The 18,203-nt window shown below is 41.9% G+C and overlaps 1 protein-coding gene across 5 annotated transcripts in view; it reads right to left on the bottom strand.

Moving 5' to 3' along the window:
- FAT3 (FAT atypical cadherin 3) overlaps positions 1-18,203 on the bottom strand; it is a 673,934-nt gene that overhangs the window by 515,670 nt on the left and 140,061 nt on the right. For all 5 annotated transcript variants that reach the window (XM_040489607.1, XM_040489605.1, XM_040489603.1 and 2 more), the window contains exon 2: positions 6,065-9,373. In XM_040489607.1, the coding sequence (XP_040345541.1) occupies positions 6,065-9,356 (3,292 nt within the window). In that variant the 5' untranslated portion in view covers positions 9,357-9,373. The remainder of the gene's footprint in view (positions 1-6,064; positions 9,374-18,203) is intronic.

The raw sequence follows: 18,203 nt of genomic DNA, 5'->3' as shown, positions 1-18,203 counted from the left end.
CCCTTCTTCCTCTGTCTGTTGGGAGATGGTCTTCAGGAAAGCAAAAACCGTCTGCTCATTGTAGACAATAGATGGAAAGCATAACTAGATGGGGACCCGAAGTCCTCTGGTTTCACTTTCTCTCCTCGCAAAATGAAAGCAGTGGGTAATTACTCTCTCTATACCGTTTCTCCAGGCCTCCGGTGGAATGTGCCGACACACAGCACCGCAGAAACCGGGGTGGACAGGATTTGCTGGAAAACACCAGCCTCAGAAATATTTTTAAACTTACAATCTGTTTTAGAAATCTTTACATAAAAAAATATTGCAGCAGTCAGGGTCCTAACAGAGAACAGAAGGCACACACTCCAACAGGGTAATTGGGGAGCGTTTAGTAAACAGACTATTTACCAAGGTGTGGGCAGGGTTTAGGGGCAATGATGCGGTCTCTAGCGTCAGGAACAGCAGGGAGCTGTGTCTACCCCCAACAGAGATGCAGCCAGGCCACAGTAGCCGGGGTGGAAAGAATCAGAGGGATATATCCCCTGCCCTGACTCTCTTCTTCTCTACGTTCCCAGGGGCAGAACCAACAGATGTCAGGAAACAAAGAGCCCACTGGCCAAGGAACTGAGGCACCTCGACACAAAGCAGAAAGAAGGGTGGAAAATGGGTCTGGAGAGGTAAATGGGAGACAGCTAGTACAGACGCAGAACGCAATTACGAAGTTATGTTTACTTACTGCTGGAATAAATGATAATTAACTTTACAGTGTTCGAGAAGTGTGAGAAGCCTCTTTTGGGTGTCCGATTGAATCCAACCACACATTAGGTTTCCTAAGCCTCAGCCGATTCTATGCAAACATTTGGAATAAAGAGAGCCTTCTATGCTCACATACGTTGGAGAAATGCTGGCTGGAGTTTCAAATTAAAGAAAGGTAAATATAGATGCACATGTGTTGTGCATGTGACTCCCTCTCCTAAGACACCAAATGTATGAAAATAAGGAAACAACTGTGCCTACCTCGTGGTGTGGCTGAACGAGACAGGAGTATCATAAAGCATTCTGCACAGAAGTTGGCACATAGACGGTGCTCAGTAAATATCAACCACTGCAGCCATGGCCATCAGCATCACCACCTGCAGCTGCATTCTGACTTCTCAGACGGCCTGGGAAACTTCCCACCACAGAAGACCGAAGTCTTACACTTGTAGCTCTGTGTCACTAGGTGCCTGTCCCTGTCCTTACACATAAGTAAGCACGTGATTAATGTTAGATTATGAGACAGTGGTGAGAACTGCTGTATCTCATGCCAGGATGCAGGCTGCATTAGTATGTAGAAATTCTTCCCTCCTCTCCATTCCTCCGTAAAAGAAACATTCTGTGCCCCACCCCAGTGTCAAGCCTGGCCCCATGGCCTGCTTCGGCTACCGGAATGTGGGTCAGTTTTGAGCAGCGGCTTGAAGAGGCACCACAAGCTTCCAACAGCCCTCCTGAGCCCTGACCTCCACCCTGAGGAAAACAGCGCATCCCAGACAATGTGGGTACTCCTTCACCCGGGTGCTGGCATCAGCAGGCATGTGGGGCAGGCTAGAATTCAAACCACAGTTGCTACTTCAACTGTTCTGTCAGACTTGGGAGCAAGGAGAAGAGCTGTCTGTTTCCAGAAACCATTAGATTCTGTGGTTGTTTGTTACACAGAAATAATACAAAAAAACCTAATACGCATGCTTAACAAAGTTACTCTAGCATGCTAATGTGGCAAAGAGAGGAGCTCACAAGAGATTTAGAGTCTGCCAGTCCCAGCTCTGACAAACTCCTAGATATGTCACCCTGATTGAATGAGTCTCATGAACCCCCACCTTGCTGGATTCCTGTGACAATTAGAAACAGCACCCACAAAGCCCCTAGCATCATGCCGGCACATAATAGATACTTGGTAAGTGAAAAAAATATATATAATGAGCAATAATGGACGGCAAAAATATCTCCCCAATCATCTATGACTAATGCGCTGAACTAGAAAGTGTTGATCCCAATTAAAATATTTCCTTAACCTCAGATAAATAAAACAATGAAATCATTGCTCTAGTTTGCAGCTTACAAAAGAATCTAATAGAAAATCACAGTTGAAAAAAAATACAATGTGCTCTTTCTAAACCTTCTAAAACTTCTGAGTCGTCAAGAATATGAATTCCTGTTGTGTCAAAGAATAAGAATGCATTCTTTGTGAAGGAAAAATGATTAAATTGCATCTTCCAGACTAGTAATTTAAATTGTGATCAAATCCACTGTAGCTGGGGGCCTCCCAGTTAATCCATTTACTGTGAACATTATTAAACATTTATTAAATGCCTGTGCGTGGTAAAAAAATTTCAAAGGTATGGTTTTGTTCACTGAGCACCAAAAAAAAAAAAAAAAAAAAAAAAGTCAAGAACATAAAACTACTAAATGGATCAACTAATCCCGGCATATGCAGTTTCACAAAACAGGAGCACAGCAATTACCGAAGCAAAGAAATAGATTTTTGATCCATCGGGAAGGCATTCAGAAAACTATCACCACTAATGAATAATAGAAGATTTATTCAGATTGTAAAACTTGACTAGGAAGGAAATTTATCTAAAATATGAGCTCAATTTCCTGCCTTTCAAAAGAATACGGAAAAAGATTTTGCAGAAAAGATACAATCTGGGAGACAGTCTCTAAGGAGTCCAAGTAAATCCAGGGTAGGGTTTCCAAGGCACCTATAGAAGGAATGCTTGGAGGGCTTAAATGAAGATCCCGGGGCTACTACCCCACACCTACTGAATCAGAATCTTGGGGGAAAGGGCCCAGGAATCTGTATTTGTTACCAAATTCTCCAGCTGATTCATGTGCACTCCTAAGTTTGAGAACCACTAGACAATGCAAGCCATTAAATAACCTTTGGCAGCTAACTTAAAGGTTCTTGAAAGACAAAAACCCAAACAAGTTTAGCCCACTCCATGCCAAAAGGACCAAAGGAAGACAATAGAGTCTGGACTTGAGACTCAGTAACAGCTGCAGGGCTAAACAGCCATTCATTTTGCCAGGAGTGCAGGCCATGATTTTTAGCACTTGGAGGCAAAGAGCTGATGGAAGCTTCAACGGTAATGCAAACCCAACAGCACCATGGTGATGACTTCTCCTGTTGGACATACATTGGCCAAAATTCTCCTCAACCCCAGAATCCCCCTGGCACACGTCCTGGCAATCACTCCTCGTCAGTTTTCTGGGCTTGCATTTTAAAATAAACAGAAGGGGAAAGGGGAGAAAGTAAGATGGTTGAGGATATCATTACATGGAAATTCTGAAATTCATAAAAAATTTCAACACCCAGTCCCATAATGTATTTTTTCTATAACAAAAAGAAAAACATAGTTATACTTTCTAAGAGAGGGGGAAAATCCGTAAAGGGGGTAAAAAACTGCTACAATAGGGGCACCTGGGTGGCTCAGTCCGTTAAGTGTCCGACTTTGGCTCAGGTCATGATCTCGCAGTTTGTGAGTTCAAGCCCCGCGTCAGGCTGTGTGCTGACAGCCTGGAGCCTGCTTCGGATTCTGTGTCTCTCTTGCTCTCTCTGCCCCTCCCCTGCTCATGCTCTGTCTCTGTCTCTCTCTCATTCAAAAATAAACATTAAAAAAATTTTGTTAATAAATAAAAACTGCTGCAATAGTTTTAAAAATTAAAAATTCTCTGGGGAAGTAAATCAGAATGTGTAGGAATGCAAAGAAAGGAACACCGAGTTAGGACAGAGGAGACAAGTGGGTTCTAGATCCATCTATATCCTACTAACGGGTCTGTGACCTCCCACAACTCATTTAGCTAGTCTTTCACCCAAAGGAGTTAATGTTTACCAGTGAGAGCATTTTAAGTAACAAAGCAATGTCAAAATATAAGTAGTGATATTATCATCCATGGCAAAATTTATTTTATACAATCCAGAATCTAATGGAACAAAGAGCAGTGCGTTGTTGTTTTTGTTTGTTTGTTTATTTTAAATAGAGGCAAAGGATACCAAAGTCTTGGAGTCAAGAATTACAAAGGAAGCTATATCATCAGATGAAACAATACATGTATTTTCTGAAATCACACGCAAGATGAGAACAAAATAACATGGTACCAGTAGGGAAAATCTAGGCTACTCTCACCATATTGCTGCTGCTCTTCCCTGCATCAAGCTACACCAAGACGAAACTTCCAAATACAAACAACTCAACGTGGCTGATGTAGTCTTCTGGGGAGCAGCGGTTAATGATTCCACCTGATCCCTTCCTGTTTGACCTACCTTACACACATCCACCCGAGTCCCAACGATAAGCTTCTCTCACTGGAGAGCCACCAACAATGAGACTGAGAGTTTTGAAAAAGAAAGTGTGACTAAGGGCCAGTGCCATCAGTCAGTGAACCCAGGGCTGTAAGGACTTTGAAAACAGTTTAACACTTATTACCTAATAGATTTTAGATCAACACCAAATTCAAGTGTATCTAGGAACATGAGGAAGTCCATACATGTCTTTAAATGGAAGATAGCATAGAATACTGCAGTTACTTAGAGCTGAGTTTGAAATGAGGCTCCAAATCATCTATCTTCTCTGCGTATCAGTTCATGAATTGATGATTATTAGTTGTACCTCATGGGGCGGTTGGGAGAATTAAATAAGACCTTACTATAAAAGTCTTCATAAAATGTTGTGCCCACCTTAAGTATTCCATGAAGTCACTGGTAGCAGTGCAAAGTATTACTACAAAGTAGACACTCAGTAAAGATACTGCCCTTCCCTTCTCATTTTGTATTTCAAAAATGAAAATACATTCCAGTGGAATGAAAAGTGATATATAATAAAATAGAGTGTGTGGCTAAATGATAACACAATTTTCTTGACATTTACCTTCATTACGGCTATGGAGACCAATTTCACAATTTACACTGGCCATAATTACAGTCCATGTATATAAAAATCACAGTTTAAATTTGTGATGGTACATTCAGTTTTGCAACTTCTATCCAATATTTAATACAATTCCTCAAATTCTTTTTCTATCACTATAATAACACCTGTTTTCATCATCATTATCCTTACTGGGAGCAAAGCACCCAGTGAGTGTTGCAGTGTGTTAATATATATTAATGTACCCCGAAAGCTGTGAAGTGCTAATATTACCATTTACACAAGAATAGAGAAGACACAACCCCTGTCATGAGATGACTACAATCTGAAGAACACCAGAAAATGCACAGTGCTAATTGTGAAACACACACACATATGCACATGTCCGGGCACATGTACATTTAAAGATAAATGACAATAACAAGAACAGAAAATGTGTGTGTGTGTGTGTGTGTGTGTGTGTGTGTGTGTGTGTGTGAATATAATGGGTGGGGGACAATGAAAATATTGGGGTAAATTTGCCCGATATTTTAAAATGTCTCTATACAACAATCAAGTCTTACAAATAAAATCTTAAAATCAATTTTTATCAGCAAAATCCACAACATGCCCCCTCTAGCTGATCACGAACACACTGGCGGAAGTATACTGCCATATATTAATTGAGTATCCACAGTGTGAATGCCTGTTGTTCAAAGGCCAGATGTGCCTGTGAAACATGAAAGCAACTACTGCAATATCACTCCAGCAAAGCTTTACTAGAAAGGGAAAGACTGGTGTATAAGATCCATCTGAAAATCCATTTCACACTTCTAATTTAAAGCCAATTCAAATGTAATTTACTTTATCAGGCCCTTTAATTTAGTGAAGGTCAGAAGTGCAATCAACAGAGGTGAAAATTACTTACGCTTATCAAAAGATAAGCTGGTAATAGTGCAGAACAAGAGAAACAAAACACAGGGATTCCCATTGAAAACCATGGTTAGCACCACTGTATAAACATGTCTTCTCACAAACCGATGCATTCTGAGATAAAGCTTTTACTTGTGTCATCTCTGCACCGAATGCAACCTCATTTGTCATTCTATTTCAGTGTGAGAATATTCCTTCTCTTCTCCAATGTTACAATTCGTGAGAGGTGAAACAATACTTGTGGCACAAAATATTAAACTTACCGCTCTCGTCATCTATATTGAACCTTCCAAGACCACTGCCATCCCTGATGGAGTACTGGATCTCTCCATCCCTCCCAGAGTCCTCATCTTGGGCAGCCACCTGCAGTACGCTTGTTCCAATGCGTGAGTTTTCTTTTACAGATCCAACGACAGCAAAGTCTGGGAAGTAGGGAGTATGGAGGTTTTCGTTGACATCCACCACCTCCACCTCAACAAAGGAAACAGATGACAGAGAGACCGGTCGTCCTTTGTCTTTGGCCCGAACCGTGAGGTTGTAGAACTGCTGCTTTTCATAGTCCAGCTCTTTGCTCAAGCGAATGGCACCACTGGCTTTATCTATTTCAAATCTCCCATTATAGTCATTGACCAAAGAATAGCGCACTTGACCCCCTAGCCCAAGATCTGGATCATGGGTCTCCAGCCAAGCAATGACAGTGCCAACAGGGAGATCTTCAAGAACCTTCACACTATAGCTACTGGGAATGAAAGCCGGGGAACAGTCATTGACATCATCCAAAAAAACCTTAAGAGTGACAACCGAAAACAGCTGCTGGCCACTTTCTGCCTTGTCTCTAGCTTCTATTTTTAAGGAGTAGTTTGCTTTAGATTCCCGGTCCAATTGGTCAGCTACATAAATGATTCCAGTTGAGCTGTTGATAGCAAACTGCTGTGTATCTGTCAAGACTGAATAAGTCACTTCACCATTAGAACCCAAGTCTTTGTCTCTGGCTTCCACCTGAATAATCTCAGTACCAATACTTGAACTTTCAAGAATGTTAACTGAGTAGCTGTCCTGAAGAAAGACTGGGCTATTGTCATTAGCATCCTCCACATTGATGGTCAGCAACCTCCACGAAGATTTTTGTGGATTACCTAAATCGTAGATGGTGATATTAAGGAGATAGAGGTCTGTGTGTTCTCGGTCCATAGGCAGAAGGACTTTAAGTTGCCCAGTCTCCATATCGATATTAAAGCAACTATCCGTATTCCCATCAGATATTGTGAATAGCACCTTTCCATTAAAGCCAGAGTCAGCATCATAGGCTTTGATCTTCAGGATGTTAGCACCAACGGGCAGATTCTCCTTCACAGCCACGTCAGAAGGAAATGACTTGTCAAAATGTGGCCCTTGCCTATTAACTGAATAAAAGTCAAGAAATCCATCTTCCAGATTCAGTTTCCCATTTGCTTTTGCCTTAATGAGTAGCTTCTCTGCCAGCTTCTGAGCCACACGAGTTTCTCGGCAACTGAAGCTCTTTGAAGACACCTTCCCATGCAGGACTGAAATATTAACAGACATGGGGTCCGCAAAATTCTCTCCATCGGTTGCTGTAATCCTGAGGGCAAAATTACCATTTTTGATGCCAGAATTCATCAGTGACTTTTTAAGCTGTAAAACACCAGAGTCTGGGTTTAAATAAAAGAAACCAAGTTCATTTCCAGAGATGATTTTGTACTTTACAAGTTCAAGTTCATCAATATCAATTGCTGAGACAGCTGTGATGTGACCCCCAACTGGAAAGTCATAGGAAATAACACCCTGGCAAGCCACTTTTTCAAAAAGAGGGCTGTTGTCATTGACATTTCCTATTCGAATAGTCACATTGACTTCACTTTCATGGCGGTATGGCGAACCCCAGTCAGAGGCTCTTACGATGAACCTGTAAATTTCTGGAGAGGATTCAAAATCCAATTCTTCAGTTGTGCTAATAACACCTGTAAACTGGTTAATGGCAAATGGTAACAGATTAAGACTGGCAATACTGTAGGTGATGTACCCATTTTCCCCTTTATCCTTATCAGAAGCTGAAACCATCAGAATGCTTGTGCCCACCGGAACACTTTCATTCACAAAAGCATCATACAGCGGCTGCTGAAATTCTGGGGTGTGGTCATTCGCATCTTCTATGCCGATGGTAACTTGTGCTTTTAAATCTCCTTCCTTGTTTGTCACGTCCAGTTTATAAACCTCCTTCTTAACAGTATTCAGTGGCTGTGCTGTGACAATCAGACCTGACCGAGGATTAATTTTGAAGTACTGTGCATCCTCACCAGGAGATAATTTGTATTCCACATCTAGCGGTTCGGGACTTAATTTTACTATAGCAACCACAACACCAGGAGGGGAAAATTCACTAATGCTCACATCATACATTTCTTTTTCAAATCTAACTGGGACACTGTCTCTTTGGGGGTTGGCAATGTGGACTATCCTTACTGCTGAAAATTTCTGAGGTGACCCCTTATCTTTTGCTTGAAGAGTGAGATTGTAGCCATAAGGAAAGCTCTCCCAATCAACCTTCTTTCTCTCCTTAATCTTGTACTCATTCATCCATTTGCCTTCCTTATCCAGGAAGAACTGATCTAAAGGATCCCCAGCGACAATGGAAACAGACTCAATCTCTCCATTGGCCCCTTCATCAAGGTCATCGACTGTCACCACAGCGTATGTCGGCTCTCTGTCCAGTGAGAAAGGAACGTGAGTGACCACGTGGATAGTTGGGGCGTGTTCATTTATACGTTCAATGTGAACATAAAGCTTCGCAGTACTGCTCACTCCGTTGTTTCCGTAGAGCTTCATCCCCCGGTCCACAGCCAAAATTTCCAGGTCATACCTATTCTTTTCGTCATAATTTAACCGCCCGCTTAAAGAGATGACGCCACTTGTGGGGTGAACTGAAAAGAGATCAACTTTGTTTTTAAAGTAGTAGTAGAATTCTCCATTGGAGCCGATATCGGCATCTGTTGCTGTCACCTGGGCAACACTAGTCCTTAAAGGTGTGCTTTCTGCGATTGTAACAGAGTATGTTGTGGGTGAAAACAAAGGTCGCAGATCGTTCATATCTAAAACCTGTATGTTCACTTTGGTCCATGCTTCCAGATCCTCTCCTCTGACAGAACCTTTTACTATCAATAAATAATTGTCCTGAATTTCCCTATTCAATATGGCCGAATTGCCACCTTTAGTTCTTATTCTGAGGAAACAGAAGTCTGCAATGATGACTTCCTCTGCTTTGAAGAAGCCTTCCTCGTCTCCAGATACAATTCTGTATTTGACATCCCAGGACAGATCTATTAAGGTGATGCCCATTCTACCCTGGCTGTGGACGTAGGTCCTTGCTGCTGAGTTCTCATACACGGTAGCATTGTAAACGGAGTGTGTGAAGTGGAAGCCCAGGGGCCCAGTCCCCGGAAGCCCCTGGGAGACTGTGGCCAAAAGCTTGAGAAGCAGGAGAATGAGGCAAGAAGGAGGAGGCCGTGTACCCACACAGTATCCCATAGTTATATCCATCGTATCATACCTCCATCCTGGAATGGGGTGGGGGGGGGGGAGAAAGAGAGAGAAAAGATAAATTAACCTACAGAAAAGTGGGAGAAGGTGTAGGAATGCACCGTGAAGAAACAGTGCTTTTTAAAAACTTCATTATAATTTTTTTTTTTTTTTACCAAAACATCAATACAAGAAAAAGTTAGAAACCTCATCGTACTAGACGGCAAGAAATTCAAAGTCACTAGGGTTCAACCTGATGTTGTTTGGGTTTTTAAATCCCACTTTTACGCTGCTGCCGCAATTGTTCGTTGGGACAAGATTTCTTGCATTCCGAAGGTCAATTGAGAAATGTGCTAGAAGCCTTAAAAAATGCATTTACCTGTCACTTAGAATTACCTGCTAGGCAATTATCCAGTGGAAATAGACAAGTGTACATTTAAAGTACAGTTTAGGGGCGCCCAGGTGGCTCCAACTCTTGGTTTCGGCTCAGGTCATGAGCTCATGTTTCGTGGGATTGAGCCCCATGTCACGTTCTGTGCTGACAGCATGGAGCCTGCTTGAGATTCTCTCTCTCCCTCTCTCTCTGCCCTTCCCCACTCACACATGCTCTCTCTGTCTCCCTGTCTCTCTCAAAATAAATAAACAATAAAAAATTACAGTAAAGTTTAAAAGACAAAGGGATTGAAAAGCCACTAACTGCTTATCAAATAGTTTCTAGTGCATTCATATAGTGAAATACTACGCAGCTACTAAAAATAATTCTTCTTAAAATGTATATTTTCAAATATGGTAAGATATAATGCTAAGTAGAAAAAAGATCATAAAACAATTCATGTGGGGGTATCTGGGCTTCTCAGTCAGTAAGCATCTGACTCTTGATTTCGGCTCGGGTCACAATCTCGTGGTTTGAGTTAAAGCCCCTTGTCAGGCTCTGTGCTGGCAGAGTGGGGCTTGCCTGGGATTCTCTCTCTCCCTCTCTCTCCGCCCCCCCCCCTTGCTGTCACTCTCTCTCTCTCTCAAAATAAATAAAACATTTTAAAAATCAGTATGTGTGGTTATGATTCTATTATTACTTAAATATCTAAATGCACAATTTCAAATTTATAGTTAAAAAGAACTGAGACACGTGGGTGACTCAGCTAAGCATCCAACTCTTGATCTCAGCTCAGGTCATGATCGTGGGACTGATCATGGGTCGTGGGACTGAGCCCTGAATCGGGCTCCACACTAAGTGCAGAGTCTGCTTGGGATTCTCTCTCTCCCTCTCTCTGCCTTTCCCCCGCTCACGCTCTTTCTCTCTTTCAAAATAAACAAACTTTAAAGAAGTAAAAATAAAAAGGACTAACTGAGTTGTGGGAGCTAGGGGTTTTTGTATTTTCTAATATTTTTCCAATTAATGTTGCTCATCAATGGTTACACAATTACCTTTACAAGTGAACTTTTAAAAGAATTCTTATAAGGCATTATCATCTTTTGTTGTGCTGACTTCAAAACTGATCAAGATTTATGCATAATCCAGTACCGTGAGGCTGAATAAAGAAAGTAGAGATGACAATCCCTAAGGAGGTACATAATCTGAGTGATAGCCATGTGTGGACCATGCTACCCAGAACACAGGAGGTAAGAAAGATTAAGTGCCAGAAAAATCTAAATTATATGAGATTTATTTCTTAAAACTAATTTTAAAAATTGCTTCCAATTCATTTCAACAGTCACTATTAAATTTTCATATTTGCCACAGCCCCATGACTACATAGATTAAGAAATAAAAACACTTCCCTATTTTAACCAATAAAATCTGTCCAGTATTTAAAACAGAGGGTGGATAAAGGGCTAATTTAACAAGGAACAGCTAAGTCTATTGACACTCTCACAGCTCCGGTTTCTAGAATCCCCCAATTTGGAGTTCTTCCACCAAGAAACAGCCACTGTGGGACCTTCACATTCTCCTCTGCAGGGAATGTGGAGATAAGAGGGGATGGGAAATGAACGCTTCTGTCCACTCTCTGACTCAGGCACTGTATACGGCATCTCCCCTTTGTTGTGTTTAATCCTTACAACAGCCCTAAGTGGTTCTATCCACCTATGTGTTAGGAAACTGCAGGTTAGAGAAGTTAACCTGCACGGTGGGACCGCTGGCTCCATCAATGTTTCCCAGCAGGTAAGGAGCAGAGCAGGGTCCCAAACGCTGGTTTTTCTTACTCCTAAAATGTACGCTTTTCCCCATCACATCATCATTCTCTCTAAATTACCTGTAACCAAGAATTAAGACCCTCTAGAAGCACTTATGACATAATTTAAATCTGTTGAACTAGTCACCATTCATCATTGATAAAAAAGCATGAAACCCATCTAACGACTCTATTTGGTTATCTCCTTTCTAAACTAGTTACAATTACCAGCTGGCTATCAGCTGAAAAATAGCCCACAGAAATTTAACATCTTAAACTATTATAAATTATTTGGGTAGTTTATAGAACACTTTCCTACCCAGGGTTGGCAAGGCACACGTTATAACACCCTTTTAGTAGATGAGAATATTCATTTTCCTGGTAGCAGAGTCTGGATTAGAACCTAAGCCCTCCCCAGACCCCCACGAGGCTTTCTCATCTCTTTTTTTCCAACCCTGCCTTACAGAAGACTCTAAAGCAAATTCCTTGGCATGTATTTTCTTGGTTCTGACTGAGAATGAGATATGATTTGCTGCTATCATCTGCTGAAGCAAGTCGGGAAATAGAGTCGCAAGTAGAAAGAGTGCAGTTTAATATAGGGGTTTCATGAGCAGAATAGATAGTACAAATGAAAAGCAGAAAGATGAGATAACTTTTTATAAAAGGAGAGAAGTTAATTTCACGTGCAATGGCTTTGGCTGTCCGTCCTTAGGAAATGGTTCACATGCTAAGTGTGAGAAGCAGCAGCTTGGATGCACAAGGCTCAAATGTGGTACCCAGGAGAAATGGAGAGCCCCCTGGGACCAGTGCAATTAGAGCTTCCTCTTCGTGGAGCACACTCATCTGACACCTGGGGTGACAGAGCCCTCTTTAGGGCTCACAGATACAAACCAGGAGAAGCTTTATTAATACTCCATATCACTCAATAGACTCTCTATTTCATCATTGGAGAACGCTCCAAAGTAGAGGAGGTGTTTTTAGGTTCACTGGGGACATAACAGAAGGAGATAAGGCCCTTCTAGGGAAGGATCTAAGGCCACGTATAGTCTCGCAAACTAGAAAACTGGGGTTACTCCCAGTATCTCCAGGGAAATACAAATTCTGTTTCTGCCTCACCTCTCACTTGCTGGTCTGTGCCGAGGGCACAGCTTTTGCTGATGCTTTGCCCATGGAGTCTGGACTCCATGGTCATCAGGGAAGAAAACAGCCCTGATGGTAAATTCAGCTCAAATCAACTTTTCTTAGTTCACTCCCCACCCCCATTTTAAACCCTGACTGAAGAGAGGAGCTGCATTTGTGCACCAATCTATTCACAGCACCCAGCATAGTACATGCCACGCAGCAGGGCACCATACTGGTTTGCTAAACAGAGCACTAAGGTACTGATGTAACCAGAGGCCCAGAGGCCTTTAACATGGTCCGTTTCCAAATCCCAGAAAATATGCACGTCTTACCTCAGGAAACTGAATCAAGAAATTATATGAACTCAAAGAAGCCTTAAAGATCATCTGATTTGATCTCCTGAGTTAAGAGATGAGGACACTAAGACCCAGAAAGATGAAGAGATTCACTCATACCAGGTCTCAGGACTCCCAGGTTCAGAACTCATCCCAAATGGAAATGTGTGTCAACTGAATTAGTTTTTCTTTGAGTTATGTAACAATCTTAGTGACGAGGTTTATCATCACATGGCAGCGATGGCTGTCTTCTGACACCTTATTAATTTTCCTGGTGCTACTCCCTCCTCTAAGTAGTTAACTGTAAATAAACCTTTAAGTGCCCTGGGGGACAGTTACTTCTTTCTACAAACCATTCTGGTAAATCCTTCAAAGCACAGAATGCTGTCATAACATGAAAAAAACATCATTCGATTTCACTATTCGAAAAGTGGTACTTTCGCAGACTGAGTTTTTCTTTCAGCGAAATACACTGCTGCAATGTTTTCCTTATAAAATAGAATCAGTGGTCTTCAATGTGAATAGGAAATACTACAAACCACACTGAAGTGGAACAGTATCATTGCGTGCATAAATCTGGATTGAACTCCAAAAACCTGAGCAGGACTAAGCTTGTCAGATTCCGTTGTTGAAACCAAAATGGGTCATCAGGTTTTGGATTTTTAGTCTTGGGGAAAAAAAATAGTCCTATCTGGCACCAACTGATTTTAAAAAACCCTGCAGTTTTCTGGGGAGCCTGGGTGGCTCAGTCAATTAAGCATCCAACTCTTGATTTCAGTTCAGGTCATGATCTCACAGTTTGTGGGATCAAGCCCCATGTCTGGCTCTGCTCGGACAGAGTGGAGCCTGCTTGGGATTCTCTCTCTCTCCCTCTCTCTTTGCCCCTCCCCCACTCATGCTCTCTGTCTCAAAAAGAAATAAACATTAAAAAAAAAAACAAAACCCTGCAGTTTTACCCATTGATTTAGACAATAAATGAAGCCTGATAGTGGGGGATTCTGTAAAATTCTGCAAAGTAAACACCAGAATAAGATTCTGGCTTTTTTTTTTTTTTTTTTTTTTTTTTAGCATGCTAAGACAACTGTTAAGCTGTTTCAAAAAAAATAGTACACTTTCCACACTGAAGCCAAGCTATTTGCAAAGCCAATATGATAGTTATGGTATTTTAGATGCTCTGCACATTGATTTATCCTGCTTCTGGATTATTTTAAACAAAGCACTTAGTTCCCAACCTCAGAGCCTATTTTGTACAACTTAGTAACATAATCAATATTTTTTGATATCATCTCAAAAGAAATCATCAGGCCATCAATCTTGGAGACATTTATTTTTCAGAGCAGTCAGATGTGCTCCCCCTGCCCAGTGAGCTCTGAGAGAGCGGATCTTAGCACCGAGACTCAGAAGGGCATGAAGATTTTTCTTTCCAGGGGTGAATAAATGCAAGTGACCCCAAGGGCCAAGAAAGCTCTTACAAGGGCCACGCCTCTGGGAGCGCCTTGACTCAGCACATGCCACTGATTGCTTTGGTCACCTGGTGAGGCTGTTTTCCTCCAGCATTAAACTGGCCTCCTTAAACAGCTGAGATTTCTGAACAGCAGAAAAGGCACCTTACAAAAACATTCTATTTTTACTCCATCTCTTCTTATCTTACATATTTTGAAAGGGTTTTACTGGCAGACAGAGATAGTGCTTAGGAAATGTGCCAGGATGGGCCGTAAAACAAAGAGCAAAGTCCATATCTGCCGGGCTTCCCCTTCACTGCGTCCTGCATGAAGATGATCTGTGTTAGAGCCCGTGACACCCACACAAGGGCTGTATGCACGGTGAGTCCAGAGCACACACTGTGACACCTGACTGCCTGGGTTTGAATCCCAGCTCTACCATTTACTAGCTGTGTAACGTTGGGCAAGTTCTTTAACCTCTCTGTGCCTCGGTTTCTTCTACCCTCAAATGGGAATGATAGTGCCTACCAAATAAGATTTGAGTTAATAAATATAAAGCATCTAAAAAATAGTTCATGTCACATGGTTAAGTATACAACGGTTAGCTATTAAGATCATTAACTAAGGCGGTTTTTAGAGAAGACAAAATCTGTGAGTCACAAGATAGGGATGGGGAGGAGTTTACAATCTCCTCAGACATTTTCTTTTCCAATAGCAAAAGCTACATCAAAGGTAAAGATGTCTTTTCTTTACTAAAAACAAATGATTGCTATAGTAGACCCAAAGGTCAGAGAAACTGGACTTGAATCCAGGCTTTGTCACTTACTGCTGGGGGACATTGGGGTGATAATTAAACCTTTTTAAGTCTCAGCTTCCTTACCTTTAAAATATTGACTATAGCGGCACCTGGGTGGCTCAGTCGTTAAGTGTCCAACTTCGGCTGAGGTCATGATCTCATGGTTTGTGGGTCTGAGCTCCACTTTGGGCTCCATGCAGACAGCTCAGAGCCTGGAGCCTGCAGCCTGTTTCAGATTCTATGTCTCCCTCTCGCTCAGCCCTCCCCAACTCATGCTCTGTCTCTCTCTCTCTCTCTCTCTCTCTCTCTCAAAAATAAATGAACATTAAAAAAATAAAATTGGGGCACCTGGGTGACTCAGTTAAGCGTCCGACTTCAGCTCAGGTCATGATCTCACGGTTCATGAGTTTGAGCCAGCCCCACAGCAGGCTCTGTGCTAACAGCACAGAGCCTGGAGCCTGCTTTGGATTCTGTGTCTCCCTCTCTCTCTGCCCCTCCCCTGCTCATGCTCTGTGTCTCTGTCTTTCAAAAATAAATAAACATAAAATTAAAAAAATAAAATAAAATAGTGATTATAAGAGTTCCCACAGTCATGTAACAGGCTTGCAAGTGTGTCTCAGACAGAGTAAATGCTCCATAAACATTAACTGACATTACAATTATTAAGGTGTTCAGAAGCAGGGATACAAAACAGAAAACAAATGAAAACGGGGTTAAGGATAAAGGATCAAGAGGGAGACTACCCCTGGGGTAGCCCAACCCTCATATGAAAGCCACCCTTTCACAGACCCCAGAATCCCACCCTGTGTTGGGGTCAGTGCTTTCTTGGCCTGGTGGCACAGGTCAAGGGCTGTTGCCACAGCTCTGTAACATATCCAATGCCTGTGTGTATATTTTAAAAGTCAGGAAACTACAGCTGCATTAGTGAGCTCCTCCTCAGACCTGGCATTTAATTCCTGAGGAGTTCTAGCAGGATTTCTCCTTGCTGTGACGAGTCCCAGAACAGCCAGATACTGCTAAACCCTGTCTTCCAGAGCAGCCTATTCTGACACTGCTCAAATTACCGTCCTCATGGCACTACTTGATGTTCTGGGTCCTTGCTCCTGAAATCAGTTATAGACTGCCTGTATGACACATTTGGGAATAAAGTTTTACTCTCTGGCTGATGCTAATGGCTGCCTGAAGAGAAGAAAAAATGTTTACTCTGTAGTTCTCTTAATACAAACCATTGTGGCTGGAGAGTGCAGAAGAGCATATACTAGGCATTCAGGTCTCAAATAATGCATGTCATGCCATTATTCAGATTATATCATGATATATGGAACCAGGGCCATGTAAACTCACTGAGTTTTACAGTCAAAAGGGTCATAAAATTGTCTTGTCCAACACCCTGGTTTTAAAGTGGAGGAAACACACTGCGAGGGGTTAAGTGATTTGGACAGGGTCACACAGCTTGCCAGTAAAAAAGCTTAAATTGGACCTCAGGTCTCTACTGTGAATGTGACTCACTGCTATCTTCCTCCTCCAAGAATACAGGTCTCTATTTGCTCATGTCTACACATTTTACTCATCTTCTTAGATGAAACTAAAATGCTGCCTACTCTATGAAGCAATCCCAGAGATTCCCATTCAAAAGTGAGCTCCAGTTCTAAAGTGGTGTTTCTTAAACTTTAGCAAACATCAGAATCATGGTAGGGCTAGGCTCCACTTCAGAGTTTATGGTCCAGTTGGTGAAGAATTTCTAATTCTAGCAAGTTCCCTGGAGATGCTAGTCCTAGGACAACCGTACTCTGAGAACGACTGCTCTGAACTTTGCCTGTATTTTACCTAACTGTACCTCTCTGATGGCACTTTCTTCCTTGTATTAAAGTTACTTACGTGTGTCTTTAAATTACATACTGGACAGTTAGCTTCCTCATTTCATCTCCTTCTTGCAGTATCTGTCTAACAAAATGCTTTGAAAAAGGCAAAAATTGGATCAATGTGGAGTGAAATGTGTCTGGTCAGCATACACTGTAACTTCACAACATACTCCAGGGAGAAGATCAAAATGAGCATTGGACAAATCAGGAATTATGATTATAAAACTCACAGACCCTGGGTAAATACCTGGTCCACCATTTCCCAAACTGTGTCCCATGATACATTACTTCATGACATGTGAATAGGTGTGCAACTAAAAAAAAAAAACAGTTTAGGAAATGCATTTTGAGCAATGGTAAACAGATTTGTTAATTTAGAACTTCTTGGAGTCTTTTGTAAGGTCCAAAATAAATGTTCCCCGTCCCCCATCCTTAGTCACTTCTAATAACTTCCCCTGCTTTGCTGTGTCCTTATGAAACCATAGTGTATATTGTCTATTTGCACTAGCAGAAGGAAAGTGTCCTGGCACATGGTCAGAATTCATGGTGCACACACAAATATACTATGTAAACTGGGATTGCAAGGGATATAACATACACAACTTCTAAAATCTATTTCATCATGAATCTCCTCCCCCCACCCCCACAATAGCCACCTGCAGGAGAAAAAAGAGTGTTTTCTGGAATACATCTGGGGAGACACAGTCCAAGCTAGATACTGTAGCCCAGACAGGTCAAACGGCTGCCTGCAAAGCTTGGGACGTGGGATGCAATTCAGGGATTCTTCAGACTAGTTCATTATTCTTCCTACACCATATCACAGGGTATGGATTCTCATTTCAAATAAGCTGGGAGTTATCCCTGAAGAAATGGTTTCAATACTTGTTATACAAACACATCTCCGTGTTCCAACTGAAGAATGAGACAACTGTTCCGTGGTTTGCTATGCACTTTTCTTTTCTCATTAAAAACAAAAACAAAAACATGGCCGCCTGTCTGGCTCGGTCAGTGGAGCGTGGGACCCTTGATCTCAGGATCGAGAGTTCAAGCCCCACAGTGTGTGCATGGATTACTCAAAAATGAAATCTTTAAAACACACACACACACACACACACACACACACACACACACACACACACA

The sequence above is a fragment of the Herpailurus yagouaroundi genome, unplaced genomic scaffold, assembly GCF_014898765.1.
Source record: "Herpailurus yagouaroundi ecotype Mexico unplaced genomic scaffold, PumYag 180, whole genome shotgun sequence".
NCBI lineage: Eukaryota > Metazoa > Chordata > Mammalia > Carnivora > Felidae > Herpailurus > Herpailurus yagouaroundi.
The sequence above is the reverse complement of the archived record's forward strand: the minus strand, read 5'-3'. Positions and strand labels throughout refer to the sequence as shown.